The sequence below is a fragment of the Passer domesticus genome, chromosome 8 (assembly GCF_036417665.1).
Source record: "Passer domesticus isolate bPasDom1 chromosome 8, bPasDom1.hap1, whole genome shotgun sequence".
NCBI classification, from domain to species: domain Eukaryota; kingdom Metazoa; phylum Chordata; class Aves; order Passeriformes; family Passeridae; genus Passer; species Passer domesticus.
Window position 1 is genome coordinate 50,726,290 of NC_087481.1, and position 13,887 is coordinate 50,740,176.

A 13,887-nucleotide genomic window follows, 5' to 3' on the forward strand; every position below is an offset into this window, starting at 1 on the left:
ATAATAAAAAGCAGAAAAATTAAGTGCTTTATGGTCAGGAAATTCCGTAAGTTAAAATTTCTACTTAAACATTAACTTGGCCAAACAGTACATCCTGTGTATCTTACAAAGTGGATTAAATAAACTTAAGGTTTAATAAGGAAAACAGAAAGGATCAGGAATCTTGGGAATCCTTTGCTTATAAAGCTGGACACATAACTATAGTAATTTTACATAAACAATTAGAGGTCACTGCAAAAATAAACTCAGTTTCATTTTCTCCTTCTAATTTTCCTGTCTCCCATTCCCACCAGCAGCCAGGAAAATGTTGCTTCAAGACCCAGCAGCAATTCCCATGACAGCCCACAACCCCATCCTTGGTTTTCCTCATCTGTACCACTGGACTTGGTGTAGACTTTCAGAAGGTCAGAGAGGAAGCTCTTCTTCACCACAGCAGTGCTGCTCAAGTTCTCCTTGTCCAGTATCCTCAGAAAATCTTCAAGTTCTGTGAGCAGCTGCTCGAGAGCTACAACAGAAACAGAGAACAACTGTTGGCAAAGCAGCTGGCTTGTGTGTCAAAAGAGGACATATGTTAATTCCATGATTTCCAAAATACTTTGCTTTTTCTGCCCAGGAATAGTTCATATTTAATTTTCCAGCTTGAACCCTGCCTCTAGCTTTGGAAAGGAAGTGGGTCTCAAACAAAAACATCTCCAACTCCCCTTAGTCTGTTCACACATCAGTGAAATCCCATGTAAATACCTCTTATTCTTCCATTAGGACTTCTTGCTCAAGCAAAGACAACCTGAAGACATTTTGAGCATTAGGGCTGAGATTACACAAAAGCAGATTGCAAGGTCTTGATACATGCACCTTGAGTCCTGCAAAACGTCATTCAAGCCTTATTTGGCTGGGGACTACCAAAAATCCTGCTTTTTGCTTCCTCTTTCTAAGCCTCCTCCTGATCTGGGAGAGATGGGGCCCTGGCAGTCTGGTGTAGCAGGAGGTGTCCTTGCCCATGGTAAGGAAGCTGGAACTAGATGATCTCTAAGGTCCCCTCCAGCACAAACCACTCAACAATTTTATGTTTCATTCCACTATTATTTCTCTGTCTGTTGTTTTGAAAATGTCTATGTGTGTATTCCAAAAAGAAAAGAAAAAAAAAATAAATCCCCACCTCCTCACATACATAAATCACAATTTAGTAACTTCTCAAGCCACCTCGCTTGGGCAGTGACCACAGACCCGCGGTATCACATGAAACTGAAGACACAAGGCTCAGCAGCATCTTCCAGAGGCTCAGGAAGCCCTGCTGTACCCAAGACATCCCTGCACACCCAAAGCAAGCAGCTGGGACACGGCTCTGCCCAGCTGAGCCAGGCTAATGGGTTTGTTTTCCTCCTGAGGAGGTGCTGCACAGCCCTGCCACCAACAAATCACCGCTCTGACAGGGCTCACGCTGAAGCAACACACTCTTAATTGCCTGCTTTTGTTCACACCAGAGTTTATCGTGGGCTAATTAGCAGCAGGGGCAGGAGGAGGAAATAACAGAGTATTATGTGCAGAGAGGAAGCACTGTGCAAGAATGACAGTGTGTGGGGAAACGTGCCAAGCCCAGCTGGGACTGTTCCTCCCCTCTCCAAGGCTCCCTGGTGCTGAGGAGCTGCAGGGATGGGCAGTGGAGCTTGGCTTTGCCACCAGCACCCTGCAAGCCAGGCAGTGACTCCTGAGCACCCCACCAGGGAGCTTAGGGATAACTGAGAGGGGCAATGCTCCCTTCCCTGCACTTACAGCATTCCCACACTGCTGATCCCATGTGAGTGACAGCTCACACCCATGAACCAGGAAAGTGTTAGCACTTTGGGTTCATAATACAAAGCACCTGAGCAGTTCTAGTTAAAGGGCTACCACATTTAAGATCACAAAGAACACTTTTTCAAAGGCAAGAGAAAGCCATCACCTTCCTACTCACCTATCTTTAGCCACCAGGCAACCTTCCTGGGGTAAATGCATGTTAGAAGATTGCTAAATAAATTACACTGTAAAGGTTTATGTTGCTAGCCATTAATTGAAAAGAAAAAACAACTTGCTACTGCTCTCAAACTGAATTAATCTTCACCAGACTGACTGTAAAACAGCCTAATGACTCCAGATCAATCAATAGCAGCTCCAGAGGAATCAACCAACTTGTAGTTATTCACACTTCATTCTATACCCTCTGCACATTATTTTCCACACATTATCCTCCACCCTCTACAATTAATTCCCTTCTGGTCTGATTTAGGACCAGGAGGGAATGGAAAACAGCTGCATCATGCTGTATTAACTCAAAGGTCTTTGCTAGCTTCTGTTTTGCCCAGAGAAACAAGCTGTGAGGAAACAGGTAGCATTTGCTGATAACACTACTGGATGTCAATAAGAAATGAATGGTGTCAAACCTACTCACAACTGGCTTCTCTAAAGCCTCAGAGACCCTCCTTCTTCCAAGTTTAAGGAAACTCCCCATGGTAAATCATGGCCTTGCTATACTCATCTGCTTCAGTGGCCCACTGCACAAAATTCAAATTGAGGTCAGGTCCAGCTGCACAGGACATCCATGTGTCAGGGATGATACCAGAAACAACAGCACCAAGGACACCTAACCTCAATCTGAAGCTTCAGAAGCAGCTGCCCATGTGGATGTCACAAGAGTGGGTTTGCAGGGAAGGGGATACAATTCCCATTCCCTCCTCCACCCCCAGCCTGCAGAAAATGACTTTATTCTTCTCCCAGGCATGCACAGCTCGCACATACACAGGGCTGAGCCCTTATGAATAGCAGAGCCCATACAGTAGGTTACATTTTCCAGCCCACCAAAGCTGAACTCAGGCTTCCAGTGACTCAAAGCAGCTCATTTAGGATGTGATCCTGGGGCCACAGAGGTCAGTGGAAAGACTCTGTCAGACCTCAATGGATTCAGACTTCAGGGCCTCAAGAGAGGTTAATTTTGTTCTTCAGCAAGCAGCAGTATATAATCCATCTGCTTCTATGCAAGTATCTCTTTGACCTCAGCTGGACATTCCCAATCCAAACCTGATACCTGAAAAAAACCCCCCCAAAAACTCCACTGACCATTCAATCTCTCCTATCAGAGGGAGAACAAGCTGGTACTTATCAGAGACTGATGAGTGTGCCAAGTAAAATGAATTAATACGAAGAGGGCCTGTAAGATCCTCTGTGCTTGCCACTTTAACAGCAGGTCCCAGCAGTAAAAACAATTGAGAACCCTTGTACATGAAACCATTTCAGGATTCTGAGTGCTGGAAGTCACTGCTTGATCTCAGCTAAAAACCTATCGTGCTGTGCTGGTGATGTATGGATGCACCATGCTCATGGTAAAACCAGGCTAGTGGCTTTTCAAAGCAGCCTGAAACAAATGGTTCTCCCTCCAAGCTGCATGGTTTTGCTCTCCTTATCTTAGTTTAGTTTAGAAATGAGAGCACATAAAGAGATGGTTCCTGCTCTGCAGGGCAATAGTGACAAATCCAAGGAACGTATTTGCAAAATGGTATGGCTGTGAGTAGCAGGATGAGAAACCAGAAGCAGACAGAAGTCTAAGTCATAAGGCAGAGAAATTCTCAGATGCTCTTCTGAAACTTTTTTTTCCACTGCTATATTGCTCTTCTCCAGTCTCATAGCACTTCTTTGTGACTTAAGTAATATTTCTGGCACCACCTCAAACAAAGAGCTTCACAGATCTTACAAAAATTTAGCCCCCTTCACAGAAAACAGGGATTACCTCTAAGGTTTTGATTGCCAGAAAAAAATTACAAGGCTTGGCCGAGGTAACTGTGAATACCTGCACTGAATCCAGTCCCCTCAAGCACCAGGATATGACCTGCTCCAGTTCCCTACAAAGCGTGGCCACAGACCTGGGGTACCATCAGAAATCACAGCACAGCTCATGCCATGCTCTTCTCCATGGCAACAGACATCAGTAACTGGATAAAACCTGTAGGAATTTCTCAACACATGATGGAGAGAGGCACAGGAGCATCACAGCCAATGGGAAGCTTGAGTGATTTGTATCTGCAGTGAGTGGATGATCATTACTGGAAGGATGGTACTTTGAAATACATAGAAATATCACATCTTTACTGATGTAACAAGGACTTTCAGGGTGGGGGTTACAGTCAGAATTACCAGCTCCTTCTTCTTGCATGCACTTAACTGGGTGATGAGATATGTTCTTCCTCCTTTTGCTCCAGGACAATGCATCCCATTTTACTGGGTTTACCCCAACTCCTGGGCTGCCCCTGACCACCACAGGCTCTCTCAGTTTGAAGGCTGCAACTCCAGTCGCAGCAATAAGCAAAGAGATGCTTTGAACACGACTGATCTGTTCCAACAGCAATTCAGTGGCAGCAGGACAGCACTGAAAAGGGCTTCTTTTGGCAGGAGTCTGTGCCTTTCTTTGCAGACTGAAAGTCTCTTGCATTGCAGCAGTGTCTATCCTAGCTCATGAGAAGCTACGCCAAAAATGAAACAGCTTGCAAAGCCCTCATTGAGGAAGAACATTCCTTGCAAAAGAGTTGCCAATTTTGCCTGACACCAAGGTCACTGAAAGGTAAATGACCATTAAACTAGATTATAAAAGCCATTCCTACCAATAACCACTGATCTCTGTCATTGTGCTACAATAACAACCTAAGTCCACATCTAATTACTTCATGTCTTGGCCTTATGAGGAAATGGGAAGACAGGCTCTGAATGAACTTTCATTCAAGTGTTTCAGTAACCACTGGGCAGGATTGTATTAGACCTTTTAATCTAAATTCAATTACTTATTTTATCAAGGTAGAGGGGCCCCAGCTACCAGACAAAGAACTGTAATGAGATATATACTAAAAGACAAACTCTTTCCTCTGCTGAGATGAGAGGTGAAAGATAAGGAGTATCATTTGCTAACAGGAAACTAAGGCACTAGGAGATAAAGTGATTGGTCCAAGGATATGGGCATATTCTTCAGCAGATCAGGAATATAAACCAGCTTTCCCACATCCCAGCCTGGGGATTGTGTTTCCAACCCCCCATCCATAGATCCCAAAGTGCTGAGAGATATTCCACCCTCCTGCCCAAAGCATAGTCTGGGTTTGGTACTTCTGCCTTCACCCTTCCCTCCTAGAGGAGCTGGGCTAACCTGCTGACAAACAACTCCATTCAGGCACCAACACCTGCAGCCTGTGCCATGCCAAGCTTCTTGCTCCAAAAATCTTGGAAACTCCAGGGACAGCAGAACTGGTAACAGCATTGTGAACCAAGAAAAAGCCAGCTCTAGGAGCAGAAGGGTTCCTGAGGAGTATCCTGAGGTACCTGCCCACACCCAGCCTCCCCACACTGCCTCCACCATGCACCACATCCCATGGCAACCTTTCAGCTCCCACTTCCCACTGCCCAGCCCTGGCTGGCAGCACTGGGATTCCCCAGGGGCTGCTTTGGCAGACAGCAGTTCCTTTCTAGCCCTGCTCTCTTTTTTCCTTTGCTGCATAAAATGAATAGGGCAGCTGAGCAGTGTGCAGGGAGGACAGGCAGGCACAGAGGCAGCATTCAGGCTGCTGAATAGCAAGTGCTGTCAGAAGAGCAGGAGGACCCACCCCAGGCCTCCCTGGCCAATTTGGAGTCTTACAGTAACAGTTGGGCTTTGCAAGAGGGAAAAGTCACCCACGGTTACAGCTAGAGAAGGCCATTCTCCCCAGCTGTGAGGAAAGGCAGATGTGTGGATGGTGACAGCTGTAACAGCTGGATGACCCCTGCACTGGGCCACCTTCCAGAAGAGCAAAGCAGATCCTTCCTCAGACAAGCCAACCCTCCTCACCCTGCGGCCGCAGGGCCGTGCAGAGGAGCACTGAAGAAAAGGGAACAGCAGTGCTTTGGCTCCTCTGCAGTGGATGCAGCTCCTCTGCCCTGCTCCAGGTGCTGCTGGCCCTGGCAATGCAGAGCAGAGATGGCAGATGGTTCATCCAAGTACACTGAGAAGCAGCAACATCCCAGGTGAATCCCAGAAAGCTGCTCCTCTGGAAAGCATCCCCATCCCACTGAGACCCCACCAGCATTCAGCCAGGGTAATGAGCAGAATAAACCAGGTGAGTGCAGACTAAGGCACTCACACTGAGTGAGACCAGGCTTACCACCTTTGTTTTAACCATCAGAAAAAATTATTTTCTTCTCACACTTGCACCTGTAATGACTGGCTGGTCTTCCATCTTCTTCCTTTTCACAGGAAGAGAATAAAAAGCCCAGCCCACTGTTGTCCAGTTGAAAAGGGTTTTTTTTACCCACAGAAAAAATAATTATGAATATATAAGTAATTGTAGAAAAAAGAAATCTCCCCACAGCAAAATGAGATGTTTTTGTGTTTTTCAAAGGAAAACCCACAAAAACCCCCTCTAAGCTTCTGGAAAACAGTGAACTTTCTCATTGGAGAATCACTGCTAAATTAAACAAAACAAAAGGCAAAATTCATAATCCTGAGACAAGCTAAAATCCCTCAAAATAAGAAAACTGTAAAACTGGAGAACTCCCCTCAGAGTATTCCTAATAAGCCAGACAAGTGTCAGACAGCTATGACCACTGTCACAAAGCTGTCTGATTTTTAGGCACAATGAGTGCTCACAGGGAAGAAAGAAAGAAAAAAAATCCCCACCCAGACTGGTCTATTAATGTACCTAAAATCCAGCACCGCTTGGATTCACACTCTCCTTGGGAGCACTAGGCTGGTCTTTGTTGCAAAGTATGATTCATGGAAGGACAGAGGCAAACAATGTGTTTGGCTGGCTGTGGGCTGTGAACTGCACAGATGAACCCAAGCAGCTCTGCGTGGGCTGCTCTGGAAGTTCGAACAAGACTCGTATTGAGAAGTGGCAGCTCTAACCCAGGAACTCTGAACTTTAACAGAACGGCGGCAGAAAATGCACACAAAGCTTTTTTCAGTTAGCTGAGCAAACAACAGACTCCTCTTCCCTCCACTGGAAGGTGGGAAACGGCATCCAAGAAAAATTAAGGAAAAAAAAAAAGAAGGAAGAGAGAAGAAAAACATGAAAATTACCATGTCACACGGAGATTTTACTGAGAACTCCTGCATTTTAGTGCCATATTGATCTATTATAGCATAGAAGAGTTTGGGTGGGAAGGGACCTTAAAGATCATCTGGTTAGCAATGGAGGGTGTATGTTTGACACTTCACAGGCAACACAGTGATGTGTTTCCTTACAAAGGGTCTCAGCCTTTCCATGACAGAGCAACTGGTGAGTCACTGGAGGTCCCCCACTGCCAAACAAATTAGTTGGATGACATCCGAGAGAAGCTGGCACCTTTTCCTTTGGAGCAGGCCATATTAGCACACTGCCCATCAAACTCACAAGGTCCCCAAAGCTGTGCTAGGCTACAAACTGCAGGCCTGTGCTCAGTGATGCTCATAGCCCCAGCAGATGGGAACATACCACAGAGTGCATGGAAGACCATGCTGGGACCTGGGGTGGATCAGACGAGTGCCACAGCCTCGCTGTGCAGGGCACCAGGGCACACACAAGTTGTGTAACACAGTAACTCCTGCTGGGACAGAACCCAGCCAGGAAAACAGAAAGGAAGCACTAAAGAAATACCAGTGCAGTAGTCAAGAGGGTAATTAACGATCCATCCAAACTAAGATGTCAACTAAAAAAAGTTGGACCAAGTCAGGCAGAGTGGGATATTAAAGACAACACTGTTTTTAAGGTAAATATCCCCAAGAGCAGGGCCTGGTGGGCTCCTTTCCCAGTGGGGAAAAAAACAATCCCAACAATTTTTACAAAGCAGAAATCACGTCTGCTGCCAAGCCCCAGAGCTGAATCCTAGACAGAGACACCATTTCCTGTGAAGCTGCCTACACTGATTCCCTTCTGCTCCCACAAACTTTCCTTCTGCTTTTTCCCCTTACTCCTTCAGTTTCCAGCTAAGATTGGTGGTTGGCTGGTTTGGGTTTTCTCTGCCTTGTGAAGGGTTGCTGTCTTCTCCATCACCCTATGGGAATGACTTCACTGGAGGGGCTGGTGACCATCTGACCTGCAGCTCAAAGCACATCTGCTGTTTGCTGGCTACTGCCATGCACAGCTGTGCCCAGGAAGGGACTACCAAGAAGTGGCTGATCAAATGGAACAGCTGCCTTCAAGAAAAAGAAACACAAAAAAAACTCACTCAACCAAATGCCACGGACACTGCTGCTGGAACCTTGTGCAAGAAGGTGTCCCACAGCTGCCTGCTCAGCACAGCCTTGCTCTCCCTGCCTTCATGCAGCCTTGCTCCATGAGTGGGGCAATGTGGTCCCTGGACCTCCCCTCAGCTCTTTGCCAAGGCTCCTGGAGCATGGTTTTAGTCAAAATGCCGTGGCAGACTTTGCCTCATCCCTGCTCATCACTCTGCAGAGGAAAGCACATTTCCACCCTGTCCACATTACACAGCAGCAGAATAGAGGCACACAACAGTCCCCAATGCCTGCTGAGCCCACAGCCATGGGACCTCTCTCCCATGGAAAAAGGAAGCCTGGCATATCTCATTCCCAAAACAGAGAGTGAGAAAATGCAAGGTCCTGGAGAGATTAACTCCCACAACGATGGTGAACGACAGCCCTGGAACAACACCCGTGGTTTGTGCCACTTCAATACAAATAAAGGAGGTTAACTGCCAAATATATTTTGAGATGGATTTCTCTCTCCCAGGCCAGACACAAATTAAAGGAAGCTGCCAGATACACATGGGGTTGTGCTGTTTTTTTGAGAGGACAAGCACACACACACACACATGCACACACCCTCCTAAGGCCTCATATCAAAGCACTTTCCCACCATTCTCTGTTGATTTAATGGCATCATTTCTCCAACGAACAATAGGAAGGGGAAAGCAATTATGTTTAAGAAAGCAAAAGCAAGAGCTCTGGGGTCAGAGAGAAAGACAGACACACAGCCCTGGAGTCCCCAGTCTTTCCTTGCTGTTTCCTCTGCAGAAAGAGCTTTTCAAGCCATGCTGCCCACAGGAGCCAGGGCTGGGTCTCTGTGCCTGCCTCTGAAAAGCAGAATGACCACACCAGGCTATTGCATTACTGCAGGGGCAGAACAGGCTTTTTAAGTATCCTGAGTGTATCAGGATAGGCTGGTAGAGCCTACAGCAACATCATTATTGATTGCTAGATTTCTTTCTTAATAATCTTGCTCAATCCCTTGTCCAGCATGCAATCCTTATCCATCCTCCTGAAGGTAATCTGGAAGCCTAAACTCCAAGAGGGAGGATCATGCAGCTGAGTCACTGAGCAGTGTTGATGGAGCAATGTGCAAACCAGAGATTTTTTCCTCTGGAAATCTGCTGTTTTTATTATCAACAGAGAAAAGTGCTAAAATCCCCAATACCAATGCTCCCCCCCAGGAAAAATCCTCCCCACCCCCACAAAATTCCCCCATCTACAGACATCACTAAGGACCAGAGTTCACACTCCTCACTAAAAAGATTCAAAGCAAACCAGTGTTCACTACACTTCAGTTTAGTGTTAAGAAGCATAGAAAACAAGCATTAGTAATACTACAAAGAGGTCAAATCACAAATCCTCTCCTGCCACGAGTCACCACTGCTCAGTGAGTACCTCCCAGCATCTGCCACCAAGGGAGGTGACAGCTCCCACCCACCACCCTCCCACGGGTGAGGGGAAGGCACACCTGCCAGGTGACCTGAGGACATTCCTCACTCTTGTATTCAAGAGATGCCACCTTTACTCCTCTCCCACACCTCCAAACTGACATTTCACTAAGTCAGGGTGGCAGAGCAGCCTGCCAGGAACAGGCAGCTCCTCTGTTTGCTATGGATTACCAAGGCAGCTGGGCACCACATGAGATGTTTCAAGACACGTGCGCCCTGTTAGGAAACACCAGTCTTGTCCTAATGCTGCAGTGATGCCCAGAGAAAAAGAGGCTCTGCCCTGCTTCACACCCCTTTCATCACTCAACAGGTTTTCAAATGGGATTCAAATCTTTGGTGCCATTTTTTATCTGTGTTATTAATTCCTGTTGCCAAGAAACTCCCAAATATATTTTCTTCATGGAGCTTCTTTGTCCTATACTCATAAAAACAAGCATTGGTGGCCTTGAGAAAAACAAATGTCACTGATGGAGAGGATGCTCACCCAACTTCTGCAATGGCTGCACACACATTAAATTTCCAACACAGGCCCACCCCCGTGACAGAAATGTGTCCCACCAAAACACAGGTGGCATCACTTGGAGGCTACAGGAGCTGCACACCACAAGTGGCAGGAGGAGACACATGAGCTCCCAGTTGTGTCCTACAGATGCAGGCCCTGTGTGGGGTGATCTGACCCATGGAGCAGGGAGCAGAGAAGCCACAGACATTTCCCTGCTGAGATGAGCAGCTGCAGTGACCAAATGGAGGGCTCCTGGCTTGACTCATGGTGACAGCCCTGCCCATGGATGCTTTACTGCACGGGGGAACCTCTTATACGGTAAGGTAGAGGTAAGCACCCAAAATTCTGCCAAGAACAAGCCTTGGTCAATAAACCCTGATTTACCACCTGAGCTTGAGCTCATCTCCAAGCAGCAGCAGCAGGTCAGGCTCACAGAGATGCCCTGGGGGAAGAGGAGGCTCAGGACAAGACCACCCCATGGCACCTGTGCCACCCTCAGAGTGGCAGAGCCTGGCAGGAGCCATGAGGGCTGATGCAGTGGAAAACCAGGACAATGACCTGCATTTTTTTTTCTCCATATGAGTTGGAAAACTTCTCCCTTTCTATCCTGACTGTGAGGCATAGGAATTGAAAGACAGCTCTTAAACCAGCAAAACAGCCATTTAGAGGATAAAAAATATTTTCTTACTTTGTCTGTCTTGCACTTTGTTTACATGAATGAGAGCCAGTTATCCAGACAGGGAACAATACCCTGAATTAAACCTCTGAAACCCATTACATAAATATGCCAAAAGTATCACTAATCCTATCACAGATTTAAAAGTTAGATCATTATTTTCATTTACCATCTCAGCAGAAAATTTGTGACAAGAAACTGCTGATGAACGAGTTCAAGTCTTTCCAGCAAACTCAGCTTCCTTGGAGCTTTTCTAAATGAACTTTTGACTCTTTCATCCCCCTCTTAACACACGTTGGAGGCATCCCTGCAGCTTGGCTATAAGCTAGCCATGCTGGCACTTCTCTGTTCTCAGCATTACATGCTAATAAACACTTTTGTCACCCCTGGCAGCCGGGGATCATTTGTGGAGCAGTGGTTTGGGACCAGCAGCTCGTGCCTGGCTCCCTGCGGCTGGGGCAGGCCACGCCACCCTCACTCCAAACCACACTGCTGTGCTTTCCATCCCCAGAATGAATGGAATAGAGCTCAGTGCTGGCACTAGTGAATTAATAACCTCTAATGAGAGTAATAACTTGAGGGAACTCTCTGTTTGCCCAGTGCTAGTGCAGCCTGGCCAGTCCTCCACCCTGCCTGCAGCGCTGGAAGCTGTTCAGCCAGGACAGGAGGAGCATCCCCCACACAGGAGCTGCCCTGGGGACAGTTTTCCAGCACTCACAGGCATAAAGAGATGCATATCCTCACGAGTGCCAGCTGGTAAGGCACAGCCAGCCCTTCCTGCTTTGCAGAGAAAACTGCTGGCCATTCAGGCCCAGAAGTACATCTTGGGCATGGCTCAAGAGAGATCCCGGACTGCCACTGCAAACCTCTACTCAAACTTTTGGTTTTTTTTCAAACACTTTGTCTTTCCTTCCACCAGTTCTGGGCTTAAGCCCCAGCCCCAAAAGCAAAGCCACAGAGCCTTTCAATCTTCTCAGGTTAAGAGATTGCTTCTGCGTGGTTTGTTGCAATTTCCTTTGCTTTATTGCCATCTGCTCAGTATTTCTAAGAAAGAAACAGGCAGGTAAAGGAAAGACAAATGACTGAGAAAACACTCCCCATTGCTAGGACTAGGCATATTTTGTTGCAGAAGACCATGAAAACAATAAAAAGTGTGGGCATTTATAAGACAAAATACCAATATGGTTGATTTAATTTGTTTGTTTCAGGAAAAGAGACAAAAAATAGAGGGGGCAGGAGGATCCCTGGGGCAGTTGTCCTCTCATCCTTATTTCCAAAGTGGTGGATCCTTAACTGAAGGGATTTGAATTCATCTTCTCTGGAGGCTGCTTCACCTACTTATGTTGCTAGAGAGGGTAAAAAGCACCAGCCCTCCCACCCAGAGGGTCCCACCTCAAACAGCAATTGGGGTGTAACTACCATTTGTCCCTTTTGGTTCCACTGAAAAGCTTCTACATCTTGTGGGGCCTTCATCACTCACCTTTGGTTACAAAGAACACCAGACAATCTTTTGTTTCTCCCAAAAGAGGTTTGTTTCAAGCACTCACCCCAGAACAGCAATTTCTCTCACACTGACACCAGGAGGAGTTTGCTATAGCCCCACACCCACCTGTGCGAAAAACTGCCCAAAGGGAGAAGTGCCTGTCCTGGCAGCCAGGTGGAAAGGGCAGGGAGCAGTGCTTAGCTCCATCCTACAGGGACATCTGTCACAGCCACCTGGGCAGGCTGCTAAGCAGGTCACACACTGCACAAACTGCAGGCAAAAAACACAGGCACAAGAACTGCCAAGCTCTCAAGGGCTGCTCAGGCCATCCAACTCCTTCCTCATGGCATTCAAGAAATGCACACTCTAAGTTTCCTCTCCATTTTGAGTAACAATGTCTGAAACTTCCATGTGGAACATGCCTCTACAAATTCCGCCTCCTGAGGGCAAGGAAAGTGAAGGAAACTGTTTCAGAGATGTAGAAAACAAAATTAACCTATAGGACCATCTCAGAAACAAATTAAAACATTTAATTTTCCCTACCCATGACTATCCATCCATATCCAGAGTTCTTTGGAGGCAGTCACATTTCACCCACATCCTTTGTGCTCAGGTGCTGGAAAAGCATCTCAGGACAGCACAGTGCTCAGCAGCTCTGCCTCTCTGCTACTGTGAGGAAATCCATAAATGCACACTCAGCTTGGGCAACACTCAGTGAGTTTGTCCTGCACACCTGAAAAAGGCTACTGTGCATTAAATATTCCAGAGATCCTGCAAAAGTCCACTTTCTTCACTTGCCCTTCATCACAGGCAGCCTTTTAGGCCAAAGCACATGACTCCAGTGATGGGGCTGATAATCTGAGCCTTGGCAAGGATACACACGCTCAGCACTCAGTGCTGCTCAGGCTGGTTCCCACCAAGATGGATTTTCTCCCCTAACACACCTCTCTGCACCCAGACCTCTGCTTGCCACCTCGGCCATCCCACTTTGCAGATTTTCTGCCCTATGTGAGGTGCCTGCAGGAACCTGCTCTCCTGGCTGACACAAGGCACTCTACCTTCCTCTCATGAGTCAGCAGGCAGCAACAGGAAAGCCGTTCTTTGTACTTGAAAAAGAATTAAGTGATTTTGAAGCAGTGGAATGTTTTGGACTAGTTAGCTGACCGACAGCATGAGCGCTTCAGAAGAGGCTGCATTATGAGAAGCAAACTTCAAAAGGATAAGTGACAAGGCCAGAGTGTTTGTGGTGCCTGAGGAAGTAATTAGAATTTAAAAGGGACACAGATTGCACAAGTACACTAGGCTAAGAAAGATGAACTGCTGCCAAAAAAAGTTTCTTCTGCTTTCCCAGCTTTCTCTAGCCCACATTAGAAATGCAGTTTCATGAATACCTCTGTCTCAAAACATTTTTACAGAAAACCCTTGCAGTTGTTGAAAACATGAGAAAGATGCCACCATCAAAAGCTAGATGCCTCCTGCTCCCATTTCTCTTCTCAGCTTATTAACAGCTTCTTGCTTTCATCATTCCCAAAGAGGAGAGGCTTTCTG

At 46.7% G+C, this 13,887-nt stretch overlaps 1 protein-coding gene across 3 annotated transcripts in view; it reads right to left on the bottom strand.

Annotated features, from left to right (window-relative positions):
• The window catches only part of AFAP1L2 (actin filament associated protein 1 like 2), a 64,615-nt gene that overhangs the window by 24,342 nt on the left and 26,386 nt on the right, over nucleotides 1-13,887 (bottom strand). The window contains exons 1-2 of one of the 3 annotated variants that reach the window (XM_064431365.1): nucleotides 1,201-1,414; nucleotides 377-505 (exon numbers count right to left, since the gene is read on the bottom strand). In XM_064431365.1, coding sequence (XP_064287435.1) covers nucleotides 377-505; nucleotides 1,201-1,306 — 235 coding nt within the window. In that variant the 5' untranslated portion in view covers nucleotides 1,307-1,414. Of the gene's footprint in view, nucleotides 1-376; nucleotides 506-1,200; nucleotides 1,415-13,887 lie in introns of those variants that run through there. The other 2 variants (XM_064431364.1, XM_064431366.1) reach the window with 2 other exon arrangements.